Source organism: Hemiscyllium ocellatum, chromosome 4 (genome assembly GCF_020745735.1).
Source record: "Hemiscyllium ocellatum isolate sHemOce1 chromosome 4, sHemOce1.pat.X.cur, whole genome shotgun sequence".
Classification (NCBI taxonomy): domain Eukaryota; kingdom Metazoa; phylum Chordata; class Chondrichthyes; order Orectolobiformes; family Hemiscylliidae; genus Hemiscyllium; species Hemiscyllium ocellatum.
Genome location: NC_083404.1, coordinates 82,439,411 through 82,466,140, shown reverse-complemented (window position 1 = coordinate 82,466,140; position 26,730 = coordinate 82,439,411). Strand labels below are relative to the sequence as shown.

At 39.7% G+C, this 26,730-nt stretch overlaps 1 protein-coding gene across 1 annotated transcript in view; it reads right to left on the bottom strand.

Moving 5' to 3' along the window:
• The window catches only part of LOC132815218 (uncharacterized), a 35,472-nt gene that overhangs the window by 8,413 nt on the left and 329 nt on the right, over positions 1-26,730 (bottom strand). Inside the window, exons 2-5 of the mRNA XM_060824033.1 lie at positions 23,969-24,049; positions 19,901-20,040; positions 16,910-16,983; positions 11,230-11,312 (exon numbers count right to left, since the gene is read on the bottom strand). Coding sequence (XP_060680016.1) covers positions 11,230-11,312; positions 16,910-16,983; positions 19,901-20,040; positions 23,969-24,026 — 355 coding nt within the window. The 5' untranslated portion in view covers positions 24,027-24,049. The remainder of the gene's footprint in view (positions 1-11,229; positions 11,313-16,909; positions 16,984-19,900; positions 20,041-23,968; positions 24,050-26,730) is intronic.

Genomic DNA, 26,730 nt, shown 5'->3' with positions numbered 1-26,730 from the left:
AAAAGTGTTTAACATATCTTTAAATCGCTCAGATATAGAAGCATGTAGAGGCTTTACCTTTGTGTTACTTCTAGCCAGTATTCTCTCTTTCTCAAATTTCTCCTGTTTTGATGGTCTTAAAATTATCCTTTTACTGGTTTCTGAAACTTCACTAAACTTCTATTGTACAAATAATCTTTACAGAATTGTGCACTTTTACTGCCACTCTCAACTTCTTTCATTAGCAATGAGAGTACACCTTTCTGCACCTTTCCTCCTGAATGAAACTATAATTTTGTTATGAATTAGCTCCTTAAGTTTCTACCACTATTGCTTTACTGTTTTCTGTTTTAAACTATTTTCCAAAATCTACTTTCGTCAACAGTCTTCATATCGTTAAAAATGGTTTAAGACACTAGTTACAGCCAGAATGTGAAATTTTAATGTTACAAACATTCTTGCCTATAGGATCATTTATAATGAGGTATTTGATAAACTGTCTGCTTACATACTACCAGTTCCAAAATATCCTGTTCTAAGAAATTATCCCAAATGTATTATGAACTCATTTTCCAGTTACCATTCCCAATTTGATTCATTCATTTAAATATTAAAGTCGCACATGATTATTGCACTACTTTTCTTGCAAGCTTCCATAATTGCTTGATATCTACTCTTTCTACTATTAGTGGTGCTATGTAATACCAAAACATTTATATCCATTGTTTTATTTTATATTCAAAGCGATTTTATACATATGTAGATCTTCTGAGCCAAAATCATTTCTCAGTATAAGAACATGGTGAGGTCATTGCAGGAGAGAGAGAGAGACAGAGAGAGAACCTACACAGTTACTGCCTTTGTGGTTTGAATTCATGCATCGTTGGACAGCGGAATGCATCGGGGAAAATTATCAAACAGTGAAATTCCTAACTGATCTTGGAGGAAGTGTTGGGCAAAGTTCACAGCACAGAATCAGATAAGTTAATCATTGTTTTAAGTGTCGCCTACAGAGAATGTGCAGTAGTGAGTAGAGTAGGTTTTTTCTTGATTATATATTTTTGGAGACATGTCTCTTGATTAAACTTCAAATATAAGTCATAACTATTAATTTAACCTGGGGCAGTGTTTGTAGAGGAATAAGGTGGTGTTATTTTCTGGGTCTGTAGATTGTAAAGGAGCAAAAATGGCCTTTGCAGTGAGATGTACTTCTTGTCAGATGTGGGAGTTTAAAGAGAGTTTAACGGTTACTGCGTATTATATCTGCCATAAATGCTGCTGGCTGTGAATCTTATCAGAACAAATGGATCGGTTGGAGAGACAGTGAGAAGCAATGAGGAATTTGCAACAGCAACAGTATGTGATGGATGGCAGTTATAGGAAAGGGGGAAAAGTCTCAGATACAATCACACAGATGGGTTAACTCCAGGAAAGGTATGAGAGAAGTAGACAGCTAGTGCAGGAGTCTTCTGTGTATATATACATTTCAAACAGGTTTGCTATTTTGCAAAATGTAGGGGGTGATGGATTCTCAGGGGAACGTAGCACAGACAGCCAAGTTTCTGGTATGGAGACTGCCTCTAATGCAACAGGGGGTACGTCAGCTTCCAGGAGATCAATTGTGTTAGAGGATTCTCTAGTTTGAGGTACAGACATCCGTTTCTGTGGCCAGCAGTAAAAAAGCTGAATGGTGTGTTGCTTCCCTGGTGCCAGGATCAAGGATGTCTCAGAAAGGGTGCAGAATGTTCTCACGGGGGAGAGGGGCAAGAGGCCATTATCCACATTGGAACCAATGACATAGGAAGGGAAAAGGTTGAGATTCTTAAAGGAAATTACAGAGAGTTAGGCAGGAATTTTAAAAAAGAGGTCCTCGAGAGTAGCAATATCTGGATTACTCCCGGTGCTACGATCTAGTGAGGGCAGGAATAGGAGGATACAGCAGATGAGCGCATGGCTGAGGAGCTCGTATACGGGGGAAGCATTCACGTTTTTGGATCATTGAAATGTCTTTTGGGGTAAAAGTGAACTGTACAAGAAGGACGGATTGCACCTAAACTGAAAAGGGACTAATATACTGGCAAGGAAATTGGCTAGAGCTGCTCGGGAGAATTTAAACTAGTAAGATTGGTGGGGGGGGATGGTCAAACAGTCAGGGCAGGCAGGGACAAGGTAGGACTAATAAATTAAACTACATTTATTTCAATGCAAGGGGCCTAACAGGGAAGGCAGATGAACTCAGGGCATGGTTAGGAACATGCGACTGGGAGATCATAGCAATTACAGAAACATGGCTCAGGGATGGGCAGGACTGACAGCTTAATGTTCCAGGATACAAATGCTACAGGAAGGATAGAAAGGGAGGCAAGAGAGGAGGTGTGGTGGCATTTTTCATAAGGGATAGCATGATAGGTGCGCTGAGGGACAATATGCCCGGAAATACATCCAGGAAAGTTATTTGGGTGGAACTGAGAAATAAGGAAGGGTGATAACCTTATTGGGATTGCATTATATACCTCCTAATAATCAGAGGGAAATTGAGAAACAAACTTGTAAGGAGATTTCAGCTATCTGTAAGAATAATAAGGTGGTTATGGTAGGGGATTTTAACTTTCCAACCATAGGCTGGGACTGCTAAAGTGTTAAGGGTTTAGATGGAGAGGAATTTGTTAAGTGTGTACAAAACAATTTATTGATTCAGTACTACTAGAGAAGGTGCAAAACTTGACCTACTCTTGGGAAATAAGGCGTCGGTGGGGGGGGGGCACTTTGGGACCGGCGACCATAATTCTATCCGTTTTAAAATTGTGATGGAAAAGGATAGACCAGATCTAAAAGTTGAAGTTCTAAATTGGAGAAAGGCCAATTTTGATGGTATTAGGCAAGAACTTTTGAAAGCTGATTGGGGGCAGATGTTGGCAGGTAAAAGGATAGCTGGAAAATGGAAAGCCTTCAGAAATGAGATAATGAGAAGCCAGAGAAAGTATATTCCTGTCAGGATGAAAGGAAAGGCTGGTAGGTAGAGGGAATGCTGGATGACTAAAGAAATTGAGGGTTTGGTTAAGAAAAAGAAGGAAGCATATGTCAGGTATAGACAGGATAGATTGAGTGAATCCTTAGAAGAGTATAAAGGAAGTAGGAGTATACTTAAGAGGGAAATCAGGAGGGCAAAAGGGGACATGAGATAGCTTTGGCAAATAGAATTAAGGAGAATCCAAAGGGTTTTTACAAATACATGAAGGACAAAAGGGTAACTAGGGAGAGAATAGGGCCCCTCAAAGATCAGCAAGGTGGCCTTTGTGTGGAGCCACAGAAAATGGGGGAGATACTAATGAATATTTTGCATCAGTATTTACTGTGGAAAAGGACATGGAAGATATAGACTGTAGGGAAATAGATGGTGACACCTTGCAAAATGTCCATATTTCAGAGGAGGATGTGCTGGATGTCTTGAAACGCATAAAAGTGGATAAATCCCCAGAACCTGATCAGGTGTCCCCTAGATCTCCATGGGAAGCTAGAGAAGTGATTGCTGGGCCTCTTGCTGAGATATTTGTATCATCGATAGTCACAGGTGAGGTGCCGGAAGACTGGAGGTTGGCTAACGTGGTGCCACTGTTTAAGAAGGGTGGTAAGGACAAGCCAGGGAACTACAGACCAGTGAGCCCGACGTTGGTGGTGTGAAAGTTGTTGGAGGGAATTCTGAGGGACAGGATGTACATGTATTTAGAAAGGCAAGGACTGATTAGGGATAGTCAACATGGTTTTGTGTGTGAGAAATTATGTCTCACAACTTGATTGAGTTTTTTGAAGAAGTAACAAAGGATTGATGAGGGCAGAGCCGTAGACATGATCCATATAGACCAGTAAGGCGTTCGACAAGGTTCCCCATGGGAGACTGCTTAGCAAGGTTAGATCTCATGGAATACAGGGTGAACTAGCCATTTGGATATAGAACTGGCTCAAAGGTAGAAGACAGAGGATGGTGGTTGAGGGTTGTTTTTCAGACTGGAGGCTGTGACCAGTGGAGTGCCACAAGGATCGGTGCTAGGTCCTCTACGTTTTGTCATTTACATAAATGATTTGGATGTGAGCATAAGAGGTACAGTTAGTAAGTTTGCAGATCACTCCAAAATTGGAGGTGTCGTGGACAGCGAAAAGGGTTACCTCAGATTACAACAGGATCTGGACCAGATGGGCCAATGGGCTGAGAAGTGGCAGATGGAATTTAATTCAGATAAATGCGAGGTGCTACATTTTGAGAAATTAAATCTTAGCAGGACTTACACACTTAATGATAAGGTCAGAGGGAGTGTTGCTGAACAAAGAGACCTTGGAGTGCAGGTTTATAGCTCCTTGAAAGTGGAGTCACAAGTAAATAGGATAATGAGGTGTTTGGTATACTTTCTTTTATTGGTCAGAGTATTAACTGTAAGAGTTGGGAGGTCATGTTGTGGGCTGTACAGAACATTGGTTAGACCATGGTTGGAATATTGTGTGCAATTCTGGTCTCCTTCCTATTGGAAAGATGCTGTGAAACTTGAAAGCATTCAGAAAAGATTTACAAGTATGTTGCCTGGATTGGAGGATTTGAGCTATAGGGAGAGGCTGAACAGGCTGGGACTGTTTTCCCTGGTGCATTGGAGGCTGAGGGGTGACCTTATAGAGGTTTACAAAATTATGAAGGGCATGGATAGGGTAAATAGGCAAAGCCTTTTCCCTGGGTCGGAGAGTCCAGAACTAGAGGGCATAGGTTTGGGGTGAGCGGGAAAAGATGTAAAAGAGACCTACAGGGCAACTATTTCATGCAGAAGGTGGTACGGGTACGGGTATGAGCTGCCAGAGGAAGTGGTGGAGGCTGGTACAATTACAACATTTAAGAGGCATTTGGATGAGTATATGAGTAGGAAGGGTTTGGAGGGATGTGGGTTGGGTACTGGCAGGTGGGACTAGATTGGGTTGGACCGAAGAGTCTGTTTCCATGTTGTACATCTCTATGATTCTATGATCTCATCCATTATTAATAGATCCACTTCACTCCTTTTCCTTTTTACTCTCCTTCCAAAATGTCATAAACCCTTCACCATTCTGGTTCTAGCCTCGGTCACCTTGCAAATACATCTCTGCAAGCGCTATCACATAGACATTTATTTCTTTTTGTGCTAGCACTGAACTTATTTGGTAGTACACTCTTATGTTTGTACATTACGGTCTCGTACTACTTGTACCATCCTGTCAGTATGCTTATCATTATCCTGCCTTCAGTCCAGAGATGTGCCAAACTCTGACATCAGGCAAGCAACTTGTCTTCAGAACTCTCTCTCAGCTACAGAGAACTTTATCTAGCCATTAAAATATGCTCTCCCCGAGTAAATCTACATGCCTTTTAACTCCATCCTACTTGAATGACCACAAATACCACAGATCATAGTCAGTTTGCTCATCAGCCCCACAGTCAATGCTCTTACCCACAAGCTGAAAGAGCTTGAAACCTGTCTAACAATGAGAAGAGCTCAGATTCCATAGATAATAACACGCTCCTGCCTTTACTAAATTCAAAGAAGCTGGTGTAAAAAGTGTGATTGCCTCCTAGAACAAAGTGTACAGGTAATGTTTCATCTTCTTGATACACTGCACAGTTTGAATGTTTAGACTTCAGCTCATCACCTCTAAGTTGCTCAATTTGCAGTCACTCATTGTATTTGTGATTATTGTGAAGCACACAGATGCCCATCCCTATGTTACATCACATTCCTAATTAAGGGCTTATATCCGAAATGTTGACTTTCCTGCTCCTCAGATGTTTCCTGACCTGCTGTGATTTTCCAGCACCACACCACACTCTGACTCTCTAGCATCTGCAGTCCTCACTCTCTCTTACATGATGTAAATACATCGACTGTGCTGGCATTTTTACTTTGTTTTATTTAGAAATGCCACTCTATTCTCTGTAGTCATAGGGGTTGATTTAATGAACTGAGTTAACTCTCCAGTTTATGCCTCACTCCAGTAGTGCACTGAAATCAAGTTCAGCTCTTCCATGTCATCACAAGTATAAATAAAATTATGTAAAGTTCTCAAAGTCACTTGTCTTTCAGACGCAGGTTGACAGAAAGTATGGACCTAGTCTCTAGACTAAACAAGAATTATTATTATTAATTACAGAAAAATTATAGCTACAGATAAACAATTATGAATCATTAACAGATTCTTGTCCTAATATAAAACATTCCTCTATATATCCATAAAGACAAATAAAAGGAAAATGGGTGTCACAAATGGAGGGAACGATTGTGAAGAAGTCAAACACTTCTCTTACACAAGGCTCGCTGACATGATCCTTTTGGCTCGTCACATTGTGCTGTTCCAGAAACTTCCTTCTCCCAATACTTTCACTTGCTTCCATTAGACACAGAGTGACTGGTTCACATTTAGGAATTATCTGACAATAGTTACAGTAACCGATGAATGAAAGTAATAGGGGTTTCTTCAGGCTCAAGGCTTTTTTTAAACTGCAGAGAAAATTACAAATCCTTTGGCATGATAGTTTTGAGTCAGAATCAAAGAGGTCTACAGCATAGAAAAAGGCACTTTGGCCTATCAAATCTGTGCAGGTCAGAACAAGCATCTAAGTATTCTGATCCCATTTCCAACTCTTGGCCCATAGCCCTATACACCTTGGCATCACAAGTATACATGAAACTACTTATCAAATGTTGAGAGTTTCTGACTTTACGATCACAGACAGTTCCAGATTACCGCACCCTCCAGATGAAAATATTTTCCTCATCTTCTCCAAAGGTCCTACCCTCACCTTAAATCTATGCCTCCTGGTCACCGATCCCTCCACCATGAAGAGAAGTTCCTTTCTCTCTATCCCAGCTACGTCCCTCGTAATTTTATACATCTGACTCATTTTTCTTCTCAATCTGCTCTACTTCCATGAAAACAATTCCAGTCTATCTAGTCACTCCTCATAACTGAAATACTCCAGCCCAGACAACATTCAGGTAAATCTCCTCTGCACCCTCTCCAGTGCAATCCCAAATCTCCTCTAATTATGGATTCCAGAATTGTACAAAATACTCCAGCTGTGGTCTAATCAATATATTATATGGTTCCAGTGTTCTCTCCCTGTTTTTAAATCTATGCATTGAGTAATAAAAGATAAGTATTCGGAATGCCAGTTATTCTACTTGTCCTACTATCCTAAGGGACCAGTGGATCTGCACACCAAGGTCTAGGTAGTTCTCTATAACAACATAGTTGCGTTCCCACACGATGCCATGTTATAGAAAATTGTATAATGGAAATAATGAGGCCTATGGGAAAAACAGGATTGGGGCAAACCACCAAAAATATAAGTTTAAAAAAAAGTAGCTAGCCTAAGTAAATTTTGATTGGTTGTAACTGACCTGTTTTGTGGTACCGTACAGTGCAATTCATCGGAATCTTCAAATGATTACTCTCAATTGACATCTATACCTGCTGGTTGTACTACATTCTAGCCAGTCTTCAGTGGACAGCGAGGAGATTACCTCAGATTACAACAGGATCTGGACCAGATGGGCCAATGGACTGAGAAGTGGCAGATGGAGTTTAATTCCGATAAATGTGAGGGGCTGCATTTTGGGAAAACAAATCTTAGCAGGACTTATACACTTAATGGTAACGTCCTAGGGAGTGTTGCTGAACAAAGAGACCTTGGAGTGCAGGTTCATAGCTCCTTCTAAGTGGATTCGCAGGTAGACAGGATAGTGAAGAAAACATTTGGTACGCTTTCCTTTCTTGGTCAGAGTATTGAGTACAAGAGTTGAGAGGTCATGTTGCGGCCACAGAACATTGGTTAGGCCACAGTTGAAATATTGCGTACAATTTTGGTCTCCTTCCTATCGGAAAGATGTTGTGAAACTTGAAAGGGTTCAGAAAAGATTTACAAGGATGTTGCCAGGTTTGGAGGATTTGAGGTATAGGGAGAGGTTGAATAGGCTGGGGCTGTTTTTCCTGGATCGTCAGAGGCTGAGGGGTGACCTTATAGAGGTTTACAAAATCATGAGGGGCATGGATAGGATAAATAGACAAAGTCTTTTTCCTGGGGTAGGGGAGTCCAGAACTAGAGGGCATAGGTTTAGAGTGAGAGGGGAAGGATATAAAAGAGACCTAAGGGGTAACGTTTTCACGCAGAGTGTGGTGCATGTATGGAATGGACTTACAGAGAAAGTGATAGAGGCTGGTACAATTACAACATTTAAAAGGCATCTGGATGGCTATGTGAATAGGAAGGGTTTGGAGGGATATGGGCCAGGTGCTGGCAGATGGGACTAGATTGGGTTGTGATATCTGATCGGCATGGATGAGTTGGACCGAAGGGTCTGTTTCCGTGCTGTACATCTCCATGACTATGTTTTTTAAATAAAAATGAAAGAAAAAGCCCTTAATACAAACAACAAAGCAACGTTTCAAACTGCTCCTCACACTGTTCTTTTACTAATAGTCAATTCCAGTGAAATTTCACTTTTATCTGAACTGTAAGTTTTTAAATTAACAATTTGCTCCCAGCTTCTTGTCCTCAGGCTGTAGACATTTTCATAATGCTTTTTCAAGTCCACTAGTACAAACATTTCACAATACCTTGCATGAAATTTTTGACAAGAAAGTGCACAAGCCAATTGATCTTGTGATGTCAATGCAGAGTCTAGTCCTCCGCGCAACATGTCACCTAGTGCCGGGGATGAGAATCACGTAACAGTAAATGGAAGTTTGTTTTATTACAAAGTTGACATTGAAAAATTGTGTTGCAGATAAACTGCATTTAATAAATGCATGTCACATGAGAACTACCTGTCCCTCTGATCCAGTGTTCTACCAGTCATCATATATTCCCTTGCCTTGTTTGTCATGGCCAAGTGCATCATCAAACATTTATCCAGATTGAAGTCCATTTGCCACTAATTAGCCCATCTGACCAGCCCAACTGTATCCTGTAATCTGAAGCTAGCCTCCTCAATATTTAACACCTCACTACTTTTTGGATCATTTCTAGCTACTACATTCAAGTCTAAATCATTTATATATACACTTCACAAACAGCGAGGCCTCCAGTGATCCCTACAGAACCGCATTTGACACAGGTTTCCAGTCACACAAAAACACCCCTCAACCAGAGAAAGAAGAATGCTTCTTGCTACTTAGCTAATGCTAAATCCAATTAGCTAAATTTCCTTAGATCCCATGGTCTCTTACTTTCACTGTCAGTCTCCTATCAAACCTTATTGGTCCAAAACAAAAAGTGCAAGTAGACTACATCAAATCTATCTTTATCTATGCACCTGTCACCTTTCAAAATTCTCTATCAAGCTGGTCAGACATTACCTCTGTTTAATAAAACCATGTTGACTATCCTGGATTAATCCCTGCCCTTCAGGTGCAGATTAATTCTGTCTCTCAGAATTGCGTCCAATAATTTCTCCTTCCCTGAAATTAGACTGATTGGCCTATAGTTTCTTGATTTCTACCTTTATCACTTCTTGAATAACCGCACCACATTGGCAGCTTCCCAATAGTCTGCTCGATAAAGCTTTGCTTGGTAGCATAATTCTCATTTTATGCATGGTGCACAATATAACACTTTAGTCAAAGTATGAGCAAACTGGGAAGCCAATAAACCTGGTTTTCAACAGAATACCTTCTGGATTGCCTAGTGTCCCAAGTCTGGAGGTAATAGAAATAAAGGTACTCTTACCACTGTCAGAATATTAAACATACCTTCATGATTTGCTGAGCATGGATTCATACGATCTAAGTGTTCAGCAATTGAAACTCTTTGCAGTTACTTAGAAATTTGGATTTACATATGATGTCTGTGAAGCCAGGAGTGTACAAGTGATGTCACTCTACACTCCAGGAAAGCTCACAAAACTGATAAAGCTTCGTACAGAATTTACCTGCTTCAGAATCAAAAGATAAAATGCCTTATTGCAGCAATCGACAGCGAACTGGGAGGATGTCAAATTGGTTGCATATTCTAACGTAGAAGGATACCAACACAAAAGTTCATCCCATTGATTACCTTCATACCTACCAACAACATTACTCATGCCTTCCTCAGCAACTGCAGATCTGTTATTCTTAATTTTTGCATTGAATGTGGAAGTCACTGACAAGAATAGAATTATTGCCCATTACAAATTGCCCTTGAACTGAGTGGCTTGCTAGGTTTTTTCAGAGTTCAGTTAAGAGTCAACAGCATTGTTGTGGGTCAGAGGTCACATGTAGGCGAGGCCAGCAAGGATGGTAGATTTCCTTCTCTGAAGGCAGATGGGTTATTACACTGCTTAACAATGGTTACAGCGTTGTTATTTGACTAGGTTTTAACTCCAGCTTTATTTTGATGAATTCAAATTTCACCGTCTGCCACTGTGGGATTCAAACCCATATTCACCGAACATTAGCCTGAGTCTCTGGATTACTTGTTCAGTGACCCCTCTTGAGATTTCAAAGAGCAGCTGCTGCAAGAAAAATAATTGATGTGCTGAATTGGATTGAGGTAAGAGAAATATCCCCTGAAAATCCTGAGTGGATAGGATTTTCTACTCAGAGTCTATCTTCTCCATTACCTCCCCTTCCCCCTTCAATAACTGTTTTCTTTTGTGCTCCCTCCAATTAATCTTGCTCTAAAATTTTATAATAACTACAACATTCCAGACTGTGAACAATTGATCTGACCAGAACCTTTGACATCAGAACAAAAATCTTAATCAACTTGACACAGCCGTCAAACTCACTACAGTTTTAGCACCTTAGAAAGAGTCAGCAGAATCAGCTGCTAACCTCAAAATATGCTGTAGAGCGCATGTTCTGCTCAGTGTGAACAGGAGTTGCGAGGTCAATAACAGTAGAACTGGTGTCAAATCAGTATTATAACTGATTGGCATCACAATCTTCCTACACTGCATACTCCCAATGTATACACTATAATGTTTACAATGGTCTCTCACCAAAACAACTTCAGTTGTAGATGGCACATATGGATACCACTTTAACACAAACAATACCATTAAATTCTGCAGCCATGATTATATCAGAAAACCCATTATTATTTTCTATTATCATCATTAATATAAAATTGTTGCTTAAAAGAGATATACTTACATTTAATACATAAAAACTTAATTATATTTAACATTTAATTTTAATTCCTCCTTTGACACAATCTTTACACAAGTATAATCGACAACTTTATAATAGTCATACCTTTTTGATCAAGTCCAACACCTTGAACACAAAGTTCACTGGAAAATTTTTGATCTGATACATCTGTATCAGAGGTTACATATCTACAGAATACGGAATTAGAATAAAATTGCTGATAAATACATTGTAGCAAATATTTAACAATATCACAATAAAATGACTGTGCATACTTGCTGTGACTTTATAAAATGCAAGCCCTAAAGAGAGAAGCATTTACATTTTGAATACTGTTGGTCATATATTTATAAATGTAAGTTATATTTTCAACATTGATATCCATTTTTTAACATTTAATTTGTTCATAAAATTAACTGTAATTAAGCACTTCTACAACATTTTGTTTTTCTTCCACTTCACACATTCATGTACAATTGTATAATAGTACCACGGCAAATAGCCATCCTTCACATCTCAGCCGAGATAGCAACGATATCATCAACTAAACCTTACCTAACACATTACCTAATAAAATCTAACTTTTACCTACCAAGCATGGGAACTGGGTTATTTTACCCTCAGTTTAGGGGGAGACATTAATTTTACTGCTTCTACTTAGGAAGCTCTGTGCATTATTTTTTTCCAATTCGTTTGTGGGATGTGGGCATTGTTGCCTGGCCAGGATTAATTACCTGTCCCTAGTTGCCCTTGAGTAGGTAGTGGCAAGCTACTTTCATGAACTATTACAGCACCTGCTGTGGGTTGACGCACAATGCTATTAAGGGAATCCAGGATTTTGACTTAGAATGGAGAATGGCTTAGCAGGGAGTTTGGAAATGGTGGTACCTGTTGCCCTTGTCCTTCTAAATGGAAGTTATAGGTCTGGAAGTTTCTGTCTGAGGATCTTTAGTGAATTTCTGCAGTGGATCTTGTAGATAGTACACTCGGCTGCTACTGAGCATCGGTGGTGGAGGGAGTGGATATTTGTGGATTCAGTGCCAATAAAGCAGACTTCTTTATCCTGATGGTATCAAGCTTCTTGATATAATTGGATTGCACAAATCCAGGCAAGTGGGGAGTGTCTCATCACACTCCTGACTGATACATAGCTGATAGGGCACTGGCTTTGGGGTATCCGGAAGTGAATTACTAGTTCCCAGTAAGTCGCTCTTAGATTCTGACTTGCTCTTGTAACCATTGTATTTACATAACGGGTCCAGTGAAGTTTCTGGTCAGTGGTACCTGATATCAATGGACATTGATAGTGGGAGATTCAGTGATGGTAACACGAAGGGGCAGTGGTTAGATTACCTCTTATTGGTCACGGTCATAGCATGGCATTTCTGTGCGTGAATGTTACCTGCTACTTGTCAGCCCAAGCCTGGATATTGTCCAGATTTTTTACGATTTGAACATGGACTACTTCAGTATTGGAGGAGTCGTAAAATGAAATAGAATATTGTGCAAACATCAACGAAGCCCACTGACATTTTGATGGAGGGAAAGTCATTGATGAAACAGCTGAAGATGATTGGGCCTAGGACACAACCCTGAAAAACCCCTGCAGAAATACTGACCCCCAACAACCACAACCTTTTCTTATGTGCCAGGTATGACTCAAACCGGCTGAGAGTTTAATTCCCACTGATTCCAGTTGTGGTAGAGCTCCTTGATGCCACATGCAGTCGAATGCAGCCTTGATGTCAAGGGGTGTTACGCCCATCTCACCTCTGAAATTCAGGTCTTCTGTCCATGATTGACCCAAGGCTGTAAATGAGGTCAGGAGCTGAATGGCTCTGGTGGAACCCAAACTGTGGACCACTGAGCAGGTACTGCTTGATAGCACTGTTGATGAAAATTTCTATCACTTTACTGGTGATCGAGAGTAGACTGACAGGACGGTAATTGGTCGGATTGGATTTATGCTGCTTTTTGGTTACAGGATAAAACCAAACAATTTTCCAAATTGTCAGGTAGATGCTGTAACTATACTGGAACTGCTTGGCTTGGGGAATGGAAAATTCTGGAGCTCAAACTTGCAGCACAATCCCCAGAATGCTGTCAGGGCCCATAGACTTTGCAGCATCCAGTATGTCCAAATATTTCTTGCTATCACATGGAGTGAATGACTTGCTGTTGTAGCAGTTATATTTATATGACAAATCCAGTTGAGTTTCTGAAGATTGATATCTGTAATACTGGGGAACACTGGGGGAGGCAGAGATGGATCATCTACTTGACATGTCTGGCTGAAGATTGCTGTAAATGCTACAGCCTTACCTTTTGCACTGATGCGCTGGGCACTACCATCACTGAGTATGGGGATATTTGTGAAAACTCCTCCTCCAGTGAGTTATTTAATTATCCACCACCATTTGCAACTGAATGTGGCAGGACTGCAAAGCTTAGATCTGATCTGTAGGTTTTCGGCTCACTTAACTATCACTTGCATGCTAAATAGCAGAAGCAGCAAGCAGTCTTTGGTAGCTCCACCATGTTGACACCATATTTTTAAATATACCTAGTGCTTCTCCTGTCACACCGTCCTATAATCTCTATTGAACCAGAGTTGATCCTCTGGCCTGATGATAATGGTATAGTAGGCAGATATGCCAGATTATAAATTGTGGTAGAGTAGAATTTTGTCCCTAGCGATAACCCATACAGCTTCAATGGATGCCCAGTCTTGAGTTGCAACATTTGTTTGAAATCTGTCCCATAAGGCAGCACTGTGCTGAGCACTGCTGCCTTACAGTGCCAGGGACCTAGGTTTGATTCCACCCTCCTTTGGGACACAGCCAGCTGAATGAGCCACTCTTGGTGGTGAAAACCCCCATCCAGAATATATTTTCCTCCCTTGTCACCCTGAGTGCTTCCTCTATGTGTAGTTCAATGTGGAGGAGTCCAATTCAACATGTGGTGACCAGTGTAATGATACTATGGCTTTAAGAGGTGCATTTTGTCCTTTTTGTTTTGAAGAGAGGCTTTGAGCTTTACGTACCACGCCATAATCTTGCAAAACAATGATGAGGAGGTAGAAAAATCTATTTCGTATTCTTCCAGAAAGTTGAATATTCACCAATGGAAATATTCCACAATTGAAAAAGAGACCTTGACTTTGATGTTGGCAACATTTATGTGACCAGTAATGTATCGGAGACAACTGTCTATACTGATCGTAATCCATTAATATTTTTGGAAAAATTAAAAGATATAAAGTACCAAACTGTTCAAACGGAGTTTATTTTTATAGTCATTTAATTTGAAAATTATACATGTGTCAGGATGAGAGAATGCAATTATAGACACATTGTCATGACTGTGGAAGGAAGATGAAGGTTCTTAGTGGCAGAAGAAACAGATTGAAATAGACTGCAGTATTGAATGTTTGCATGCTTAGACTCAATGCAATGTATATGTATTGTGTACTGGTGGCACAAGACTAAAGGTTTTTATAAATGAAGCCATCATTGTATATTGATGGTTCCCTTCTTTACTTTAAAAAAAAGGCCGAGGTATGAACAATATTATGGCTTTAAGAGAACTATTTTTTGACCTTTTTTTGGAGAGGGTTTGAGCCATAAGCACCAAGCTGTCTGGCCCAAGCCAATAGAATACACAGCTTGTGAAATCTCTGGGTGTTTGTTTTAAATGTTTAACAAGGCATGCATGAATGGGCGGAGTAAGTCTCCAGCAGAACCGAGGTTTAATTTTGCTTTCAGTAATCGTTGCTACAGCAAAACGCTCAAGTTTTCTCTCAGTCAGAATTTTCTCCTGGCGTTCTTTCCTCTTGGACTGGAAAAACATTGTATGTGAGACAATCTATTTAGGACATTTTACTGAATATCAAGGGTGTGTTTATGGGATCTTACTATATTGGAACTATTATTATTTAGTGGTTAAATAATCTATTATTCTGTTAAGTTTCCCAGTAGAATTAAAGTTATATCAATTCTTTCTTTTGATTGTATTTTAACTGCATGGTAAGAATAAAATGTATATTGCTTGATGCTGAATAGTGTAACCAGTCAAACTACATCTGGAACACAGCACCATATGTTTGCTTTTAAATAGAAGTTAGGGTCTAGATATATATTGATGGGGGTTTGGTCTGGTCCACAACACCAACAGGAGGCTTCCTTGCCCATGTTTAACCTGAAGCCATGAGAACTCGGCACGTGTTTTGGAGTCAATGGTAAGGACTCTCAGGACAATTCCCTGATTTAAAGGCAAATTCAGTCTGTTGAGTCTGACCTGCCAGTGAGATGGGACATGTCCAGAGATGCTAATGATGGTATCTCAGACATTTTAAGACACAATTCTGTGTGACTATATCAGGCTGTTGTTTAACTGGTCTATGTGACAGCTCTTCCAATTTTGGCACTATCCCCCAGATAAGAGTAAGGAGGACTTTTCAGGGTCAACAGGCTGATTCTGCTTAGGTCTTTTCCAGTGGTCAGTCCAGTTTAATTTCCTTGAGATTTCATAGCAACTGATCCAATTGCAAAGCTTGCTAGGCCATTTCAGAAGGCAGTTGAGAGTCAAACACCTTTCTAAGGTTCTGGAATCACATATAGGCTTAGATCAGTTGAGGATGGTAAATTTCCCAAAGCTGAAAGACATGAATGACCCAGATGGGTTTTTCAGACAATTGACAAGGGTTTCATAATTCATAATTCCAAACTCTTAGTTAATTCGACTTCCTACATCTGCCGTGGCAGGATTCGAATCAAAGTCCCCAGAACATTAGTGGCGTATCTGGATTAATCTCCGGCCTGAACATCAATTTTCTTGCTCCTTGGGTGCTGCCTGACCTGCTGTGCTTTCCCAGCAACACACACTCAACTCAGATCTCCAACATTTGCAGACCTCACTGTCTCCTATCTGGACTAATAGTCTAGCAATAACACCGCTAGGCCATTGCGTCCCCTTAATTATACAAAGTCTCTAATTTACTTGAAGGAAAAATTTAATCATCACAATTAATAGAAAACTAAAGGACCACATTTCTGTATGTAAAACAACTATTTATCATGAACAAAGCCTTTAAATCAGAGGTAAACAGCTATGAATCGTTACCATGTTGCAGAAATTTTTCAGTACTTCCTACTATGTCGAGTGCTTGACCTTCTACAGGCAGGTCTAGACTGTGATTGCTTCTGCAGCCTTTTTAACCACTGACTGTTGCTTTCACAAGTAATGAATGGTTGACTCACTTTGCATTAAGCTGCCTAATATAAAGATATACACACAGCTTTCTTGCTGGAAACTTTTCTTCTTCACCTCACATAGATATAGTTATTGTACAGTTGAAAATTATTTCAAAAGACCATAGCTGGAATATTATGAGGAAATGTTGACTGCCTGCTGCTACCAAAGTACAATGGTAGTGTCCATGGGAACCAACGGAGATGTAGTTGAAATCAGTTTAAGTTTCTGAAAAGGATATGCAAAATAAGAGTAGATTGTAGCAATCCTGCTCTGCTATTCAATAAGTTCATGGCAGGTCAGTCTGCACTTTGGTTCCCAGGTTCCCATCCACCCTGACAACCAATGACTCCTTTACTTAACTAACCATCTTAAATTCCAAGTCATTGACAGAAGATTGATGCTTCAGCAGTCCTCTGCAGGACTCCACTTGTCTCATCTTGCCAGTCAAAGATGTTAGACTGAAATATTCCTTGAAGAGGCATCATCTTGCTCCTAAAAACTAATAAAATATTCCCCGATCTAATGTTCTCACCTCTCACCATTCCCATTTGCACTTTCTGAAGATAGACTTGTTTCTTGGGATTCTGATCGTACAGGTGCTGGAAGCTAACAGAAAAAAAACGTGATCAAATTCGTGTTTCAAGAAAAAAGTCAGTTACTGGAGTTAACTATGGCTGAAAGTAACATAAAATGGTCATCTGTAATATTAGCTAACAAGATGGCTGAAAAGTTGAACAAAGCAGCTTCCACAATCATGATATTCATACACATGGCAACCAGTTAAGGAGTGCCACACTTTAGTAGGAAAGAGCAAAGGAATATAAACATCAGGCATTTCTGATAAGGGAGGCTGGGATGGAAACCTTGTAGCAAGCCAATTTAAAACTTGTTATTTAATCTACATAGAAGGGGAGAAACTGGACTATAATTAAGACCCTTTGGGAGTTATAAGGACATATACACGTCATTCATATGATAGTAGTATTTTTAATTTTCTGTAGGTTTAGTGTCTTAAACATCAGGGAATTTAATCAGATTCCTGGAGATAGTCTTAATAAGGAGTACCCTTGAGAAACCTCAGTAAGTACCTGGTACCAACTCGTCCAAAGTTTGTTACTTACTAAAGTGCAGAAAGGAAAGTCTGACCCACCATAATCAAAGTTTTTTTTTAAGTAGTGCCCATAACATTTTATCTATGTAGGTATTCTGAAATTATAACAAACTAATATGAAGGAATTTAGCTGAATTCCTCTAGACAACTGGCTGTAGACAGGAGAGAGAAGCCTCAAACAGGTCAGAGGATATTGAAGGACAAATAGTGTAAATATCAAAGGACCAGAGGACATATGATGAATGACATATATCAAAAGGTACAAACAGCTAATCTTGTGAAAGGATACTGGAAAGCAGGCAGCATTCTGAGGGGGCAACTGCAAAACATTACTCAGGAAAATAAATAATTGCAGCTTCGCAAGGTACCAAACAGCACCCATTCAGTACAATGCAGCTGGCAAATGTCTGAGAAGGGATAGAACGGTCTCTCGGGATGTGGGAAGTGCTGATTTCGATGTAGCATATAATCATTGTAATGCAGAATGTACAAATATTCTGAAGTTTATTGGGAGAATTAAGATTGTCTTGGAATTTGTTTCCAGAGGCCTTTCCCACGTTGCATTGGTAGGGAGGTCTGAGTAAAGTTTGACTTAACATGGGGCTCAGGAATTCTCTTTAAAATCCTTCTCCAACAGTTACAATGAACATTCATGACTTTACCAACAGATGATCATTTGGAAAATCATAGTCTAATCAGAGTCTGCATGACTTCATGGAAGGAAATTTGTTTTTGACTAACTTATTAGTGTTTTACAAGGAAGTCTCAACCAGAATGGGTAGTAGGTGTGTGTACATGGATTTCCAAAGGCATTCAACAAGTTACTGCACAGAAAGTCAAGTCTTAACAGTCCATGGTGTTGGGGATAGCATATTGTTGTGGATAAAGAATTGGCTATTGGACAGGAATCAGAGACTGAGGATAAGGGATTGTTTTTCAGGTTGCCAACTGCAACCAGTGGAGTTCCAGAGAGATCAGTGCTGGGACACACCTGTTCACAATATATAATAATAACTTGGAGGAAGAGAGTAAATGGACTGTAGTTAAAATTTTCAGACAACACAAAAATAGGTGGAAAGACAAAGTACAAAGAAGATACAAACAATTTTCATAAAGACACTGATAGGTTAAGTAGGTGGACAAAAAGTGATCAAATGGAGTATAAATATGAAGTTGTTCATTTGGAAGAGAGAACAAAAGAATAAAGTATTCGTTAAATGGAGAAAAGCTATAGAAAGCTGCAACACAAAGGACTTGGGGTACTTGTGCACAAAACACAGCAAGTGAGCTAACAGGTGCCGCAGGTAATTAAGAACGCTAATGGACTGTTGACTGTTATTTCAAGGTGGTTGGAGTTCAAAAGTAAGTAATTCTAATCTGTAGAAGGTGCTGGTGAAGACATCATCTAGAGTACCGTGAACAGTTTTGGTCCCCTTATTTAAGGACCGATATCATTTCATCAGAGGCAGTTCAGACAAGATTCACTAGGATGATCCCCAGAACGCAGGGATTGTCTTAGGAGCAAAGGGCTATATGTTTTGACTGTACTCACAGGAGTTTAAAAGAACAAGAGGTGATCTTATCGAAAAATATAGCAACACTTAAAGGGGCTTGACAGGGTAAATGCTGAGAGGATGTCTCCCCCATGGCAGAGTCTAGGACCAGAGGACATAGAATCAGAATAAAGGGGTGCCAATTAAGACTGAGATGAAGAGAAATATCTTGTGTCAGATGGTTGTGAATCTTTGGAATTCCTTCCCACTGAGAGCTGGGGGAGTTGGGTGTGGGTGGGGTGGGGGATGGTGGTGGGAGGGATGGCAGGCAGAGTCCTTGTGTATATTTAAGGTTGAGTTAGATAGATTCTTGATCAGTAGGGGAATTGAGGGTTACAGGGATAGGCAGGAAAGTGATCACAAGGAATGTTGGATCAGCCATGACTGTATTGAATGATGGAGCAGGCTCTCTAAGGTGTGAATGGCCTACTCCTGTTCATATTTCTTATAGTCTTAGGGTCTGGAGATAATAATTAGAAATTCAGGTTCTGGTCTTTAGCTGACTCTGACCTCACTATTTTTTGCGGATATTCTAAATATCTTTTAAACATGCTAATATTTCCATATAGTTAATAAGAGGTCAATATTTAATGTTAAGCTCTGCTTCAATTTCTAGTCTATGCCAAATTAGATTATCCTATTTGAAATACTTTCAAGAGAAATGCGATAGAGAAAGTTTCCCATAATAGTTCTAGTCAGGTCATTGAAATGTCTTGTGCACTGCACACCTTGTAATCAAGGATATGACAGCATATGCTGCACCAACCTTTCACAACAAGTCTACAGCGATCAAAGCTTTATTAAGAAATAATTACACAAAATTATTTTGTGTTTTATACTTTGCTTCTCCCAGCCTTACCTGTCTGAACCATGCTTCAGTCTTTGTTTCTAATTCACGGACATGACGAATCACTTTGCAGACAAACGGTAATGCATCTTTCCCCCAGTCACATTTACGGCATGCAGAGGAACCAAGATGACACGAACCTTTGTTCATCTCTTGAGGGAGAGAAAACCAAAATGAATATCCATAGATATATAGACTTTGTTCTTTCTATCCACCAAATCAATGAACATTATTGGTCAGAGTATAGAGTACAAGAGTTGGGAGGTCATGTTGCAGCTGTGCAGGACATTGGTTAGGCCACTGTTGGAATATTGCGTGCAATTCTGGTTTCTTTCCTATCGGAAAGATGTTGTGAAACTTGAAAGGATTCAGAAAAGATCTACAAGGATGTAGCCAGGGTTGGAGCATTTGAGCTATAGGGAGAGGCTGAACAGGCTAGGGTGGTTTTCCCTGGAGCGTCGGAGGCTGAGGGGTGACCTGATAGGGGGGCATGGATGGGTCGGGAAGTCCAGAACTAGAGGGCATAGGTTTAGGGTAAGACGGGAAAGATATAAAAGAGACCTACAGGGCAACTTTTTCACACAGAGAGTAGTACATGTATGGAATGAGCTGCCAGAGGAAGTGGTGGAGGCTGGTACAATTGCAACATTTAAGAGGCATTTGGATGGGTATATGAATAGAAAGAGTTTAGAGGGATATGGGCCAAGTGCTGGCAAATGGGACTAGATAGGGTTAGGACATCTGGTTGGTATGGACAAGTTGGACCGAAGGGTCTGTTTCCATGCTCTACATCTCTATGACTCTATGGCTATGCATTTTACGTTTGGAGGGACAAGGCATTAACCCATATTTTTTGCATGTCCGAGAGACTCCACATCATATCCCAAAATGATACTGGAAATTCAGATCCCAAGTTCCAGCCCTGACAACAGATTCCATTTTTGCCAAAAGTGCATAGGGGTGGGTCGTGTCTGACACAAGAGAACTGTGAACTCAGCAGGACTACTTGAAAGTTCAAACATAGTAATTCTTTGCCTTATCCTGCTGTGAATTTTTAATTTTTAAGACCCAATCTAAAATGGGAGAATAATGTCTGTGGCACTGTTGAGCTGCCAACTTACTTAAAACGTTTGTCCTTTAAAAATTTAAACAAGATCATATCTGCAAGTTGAATAAAATCTGCATTAGCCACTTGTGAAATTTTTTTTTGTACTATCACTATAGCATTATTACTACACGACTGATTTCCCAGACCTATCATTATCACAATGGGGTGTTGCAAGTTCACAATTTTACTGACAGCTCCAAAGATATTATTAAAAAGGTTGGCTGTGGACTTATGCATACAAATAATTGTTTTCATAAGGGTTACATATTTGAGGGTACTTAAATGTTTAGAATAGATTTTCATGAAAACTTTTCTTTTTGAAATATGTCATGAAACCTTTAATAGATATTTATAAATTTATTCCATGTCAGCATGATGCTGCCTGAACTGCTGTGCTTTTCCAGCACCACTCTAATCCAGAAGCATGGCTCTTGATGTCTACCGCAGTGTATTCTGGGTGAGCTGGCATGGAATCTGTAACGGCATTGTTCGAATATAAAGAACTGCCCAATTAAGACAGAAGTGGTCACTTTTATTTTCTCTCAGAGTGGTACTAATTCTTTGGCACTCTCTTCCTCAAAAGGCAGTGAAAGCATAGCCTTTGAACTTGCTCTACCATTTGATAAGATCACAGCTGACTTGAATGGAGTCTCAACTGTACTCTCCTGTCTGTACTCACAATCCTCCACTCTCTTATCTATCAAAAATCTATCCAATTCAGACTTGGATAAATTCAATGACCTATTCCCCGACTTTCTTGAGGAAAAGAAGCCCACAGACTAACAACCCATAAAAAAGTCTTTAACTTCAACTTTAATGAAGTTGTCATATTTTTAAACTGTATCCCCTACTTGGTCTACAAGAGGAAACATTCTTCAGAATCTGCACTATCACTAACCAGCTCTATCAATACACTCACGAACCCAACAAAGCAGTGTCTGATGGCCAATGTCTCAGTTTACATTGTGACACAAACAGTAGCCACCCAACATTGAGCAAAGGCAGTTATCATGCATGTTCAGACTACTGCTATCATCACTATGGATTAGTGCAAAGGAGCTTTTGGTGTCACGGAACTCCAGCAATTAGTCCTCGAATAGACTACAAAGATTTCTGTGTTGCCAACTTAGGAAATAGCAACAGCTCTTTGAAGCATACATGTGATTTTTTTTCTCACCAATGCTGTTACAACTGTTTCTCAGAAAGCCTGACCTGCTGCGCTTTTCCAGCAACACATTTTCAGCTCTGATCTCCAGCATCTGCAGACATCACTTTCTCCACAACTGTTTCTCAGCCACACTGCTGCCATACATGTCAAGATGGTGCAAGCTGATTGTCAGGCATTCTGGGCCAGAGCTCCTCACTGTCACTTTCGAAACTCATCTGCAGTCACTGTACAGAACACCAGCAGCTTTCCATCAGTCACGATGTAATATCAGATAGCCCTGAGTAGGACTAGGACACACAAAAACTCATAGTAAAAAAGACCACTACCTTCTCAAGGCAATGAAGTATGGGCAATAAATACTGACCCAGCAAGTGAAGTTCACATCCCATGATTTTTTTTTAAAACACCACACAAATAACTACCTAAATGGCTACCAATACTATAAAACTAAAATACTGCAAATGCTGAAGATTGGAACTATAACAAAGTATTGGACAAACTAAGCAGAGCTGGCAGCATCTGTGGAAAAAGAAACAAAGTTAAGAGTCTATTGGGATTCTTTTTGATATGTTCTGAAGAACAGCCATACTGAACTGAATATTACTTTGTTTTCCAAAGAGGCTGTTGATAGTATCTGGGTTAAACATTAATTATATTAATAGTGGTATTGCTGAAAAATGTGGTTCTACTATATAAATAAAATTTCAGTTATAGCTTTTTTCTTTAAAATTTAATCACATGCAGAAACTCAATCACTATTAATTCACATCAATCTAAAAAAGGATTGGGTTCACATAGGTTGGCTAGACAAAATAAACAAGTTTTGATTGCAGCAATGTTAGGTATTCCACCATTAGAAATGGTGGAGATGCTCAAAAGCTTAGGACTAAAGTGATCAAACAGAGTATGGGGAGAAAGCAAGAACAGGGTAATAAATTGAATGAGAATATAGAATGTTGAACCAAGCTCGTAGGGCTGAATGGCCTTCTCCTGCTCTCAGTTTCGTATGTTTCTTTGTCTCTATTTGAAATAAACAAAGACAATACTGGGGAAACTCAGCAGATTTGAGTGTACCTGTGGAAGGGGAAACAGAGTGAACATTTCAAGTCACATAAGACTCTTATCCAGAACATTAACTGTGCTTCTCTCTCCATTGTTGCTGCCAGTCCTGCTGAGTTTCTGCAGCCCTTTCTGTGTTTGTTTCAGGTTTCCACCCAGTACTTATATCAAAGTTCTTATATCAAAAAGGTACAAATAATTTTCTAACTGATTGTGATCAAGATATGTTTGGCCTCTCCATCCTTCTCAATTTGTCTACAGCTTGTCATAGTTAATCACACCATCACCACCTCTCCTGTTATGCATCTGGGTAGTACTGCACTTATCTGGTTCCAATCTTACCTATCTAATCACAGTGAAAGTATCAATTGCAAAAAAATTTTCCCATTTCCACACTAACCTCTCTGGTCTGTTTAAGGATCCATCACTTCTATCTCTCATCCACATAATGCCTCTCATCAAATTCACCTAATAACAGAGTTAGTCTTCAAATGTATTCTGTCAATCCCGGTTCTACCTAACCAATACCCCTAATGATAACTCTACAGTTGCTAGATGATCAGACAGCTAATTTAAAATTTGGTTCTGAGTACAAAGGAATTTCACTCAATTGGGTACTAAAAGATCCAATACAAAGTCTGTTTCCTAGCAAGTGTTCCCTTGCTCCAGCAATCGATTCGATCATCCAATTCAGTAAGGATGATGGGGTTAAGTGTTTGTATTTCTTCGAAATCAACGTATCTACCTCGTAGTTGAGCAGGCCATCCACTACTTTTCTTACTGAATAGGTGTGCCTCCGCCATTCTGTTCCTGGTTGTCGTAGTTTCTGTAAAAAAAGAATACAAACATATTTCCTCTTAAAAATAATTATATTAAAATTAAGGCACTAATCTGCACTTTAATACTGTAGTTGAATAAATCATACAGTCATAAAAAGGCCAAAAACTTTAACTTTCAGAATCTTGTTACAACGCACAGGATAACATACTGGAAATCAAGCCCTGTTATTTCTGGAGTTACCACAGAGTTAAAGATTTTTAAAATGCCCATAAAATTCCCAAATCTATTTGTTAAAAGTAATTAAATCCTCAGCATAACCAACAATGTGAAAGACTCACAAATACTGGAGAGAACAGTCAAAGAGAGAATTCATCCCCTAATTACATGACTTGTGATATTCAAATAAGGTTTACAAGGACTCAAGTACTTTATTGAGAAGGCAGTTCAGAGATGTGGCAAGTTGAAGCATGGTTGGGGGATGATTTAAGCTGGTATTTGGTCCAGAGACAGCAGTGGGACCGATTGTGATGCTCAGTCAGTTCTATTGTCACACTACTGAGTAAGATCAGATACTAATCATAGAAGAATCACAGAATCCCAACAGTGTGGAAGCAGGCCATTTGGCCCATTGAGTCCATACCAACCCTTCGAAGATTATCCCACCCAAACCCACTCTCTACCTTATCCCTGAAAACCTACATTTGCCATGGCAAATCCCCCTAGTCTGCAAATCACTGGACACTATGGGTAATTTAGCAGGGCCAATCCACCTAACGTGCAGATCTTTGGATAGTGGAAAGAAACCAGAGCACCCGGAGGAAACCTATGCAGACACAGGGAGACTGTGCAAACTCCATACAGGCAGCCACCTGAGAATGAAATTGAACTGGGTCCCTGGCACTGTGAGGGAGGCAACAGTGTTAGCCACTGTGCCAATCCATAATCAACATAACATTTCTAAGGTAGGTATCCAGCTACCTGCTTAAGTCTTCTGTAACTGGCCCAATCTCTGACACTGGGTTAATTTTCCAATGTCTCAAGCAAAGACAACGTGGGCCCATATTTTTACCACTTGCCCAAAAACCAAACATATTATTACAAATAAGAGAACTTTAAATTAAAAAAAAAACAGAATATCAGCACACATTAAATGTAGGATTCAACTTCTGATTCAAAAATGGAACACACTTTAATACTGATGTGAAGTCGGTTACTCAAATAATATTTCTAGCATTTGATGTCTGCTTCTAACGCATTTTCGCTCCATACATGGTGCACATCTCAAGAATATCAAAACAATAACTATTGTAGGAAGTCATTTGGCTCATCGTACCCATCATCCCCTCTTGGATCAAGCAATTCAAATAATTCCACTGCCTTGCTCTTTTGCGATTTAACTGTAATGGTTTTCCTTTCAAATATTTATCCAGTCTATCCAATTTACCAGTCAATTTTACTGCTGAATCTGCTTCCAACACCCTTTCAGGTGGTACATTCCAAATATCAAAAATTCACTAGGTTAAAAATAGGTAGTACATTCCAAATATCAAAAATTCACTGGGTTAAAAATAAGTTTCTTCATGCTGCTTTGATTTTTTACAATTGGTTACCTGAAAGCTGTCCATGATAACTATACTTCTTACATTGTAAACTGTTTTGTCTTCTTTGTCCTATCAAAACTATAAGGTTGGCACTGTGGTTCAATAGTTAACACTGCTGCTTCATAGCACCAGGGACCCAGGTTGGACTCAAACCTTGGGTGACTGTCTGAAGTTTGCACATTCAGCCAGCATCTGCATGGGATTCCACCAGGTGTTTCAGTTTCCTACGACAATCCAAAGATCCACAGGTTAGGTGGATTGACTGTGCTAAATTGCTCTCTAGTGTCTAGGGTAGTGCAAGCAAGATGGATTAACCATGGTAAATGCAGGGTTACGCAGATAGGGTGGGGTGGCCAGGTCTGGGTGTGATGCTCTTCAGAGGCTTGGGACAGACTCAGTCGGCAAAACGGACTTTTCCCACACTGTAGGGATTCTATGGCTTTTCTTAAAACAGGCCCTTCTTTCACACCTGTTGAGGCATGTTTTCAGAACAGGTCACATCATTTTCTCATTTTATACTAATTCAAAGACACAGTCCCAAAACAAAACTCTTATAAACCTCAATTGTTACAAGTGAAATTAACATTTAAACTGAGTAGCTTAAGTTATAAATTATCAAAAGGTGGAAAAAGTGCTTAATACAAGAAAATGCTTTTCAGCTTACAAACTTGTTTTGAACTGTGATAGGAAAATAGTTCTTGTCAATATTACACAAAAGAATATAGAGCTACTGATACAAAAAAGGATTTACGAAGACAACTTTACAAACCACAGGCAATCAGGAACATTTCTCTAGAAAAAGAGGTTACACAATGGCAGATGGATGTCATTAAAGTAAGGTAGATATAGAGAACACATATCCACCAGTCACTAGTAAATCCAATACAGCACTTAAAAAGAGGAACTTGGAAAGAACAACAAACAGTCGTGGCATAGTGATGAGGAAAGCTAGAGAAACAAATGAGAGAACAGATGAAGTAGGGTGGGAGAAGGCGCAGGCGGGACACAACTACAAGCACGAATCCCAAAGACTTAGTACCCTCCGCTCGCTTTCATAATCACTATTTTGTCAAACGCACAGCCTAGGAACTCAGTTCAAACGAATTGCGGTACAGAACGAGGTAAA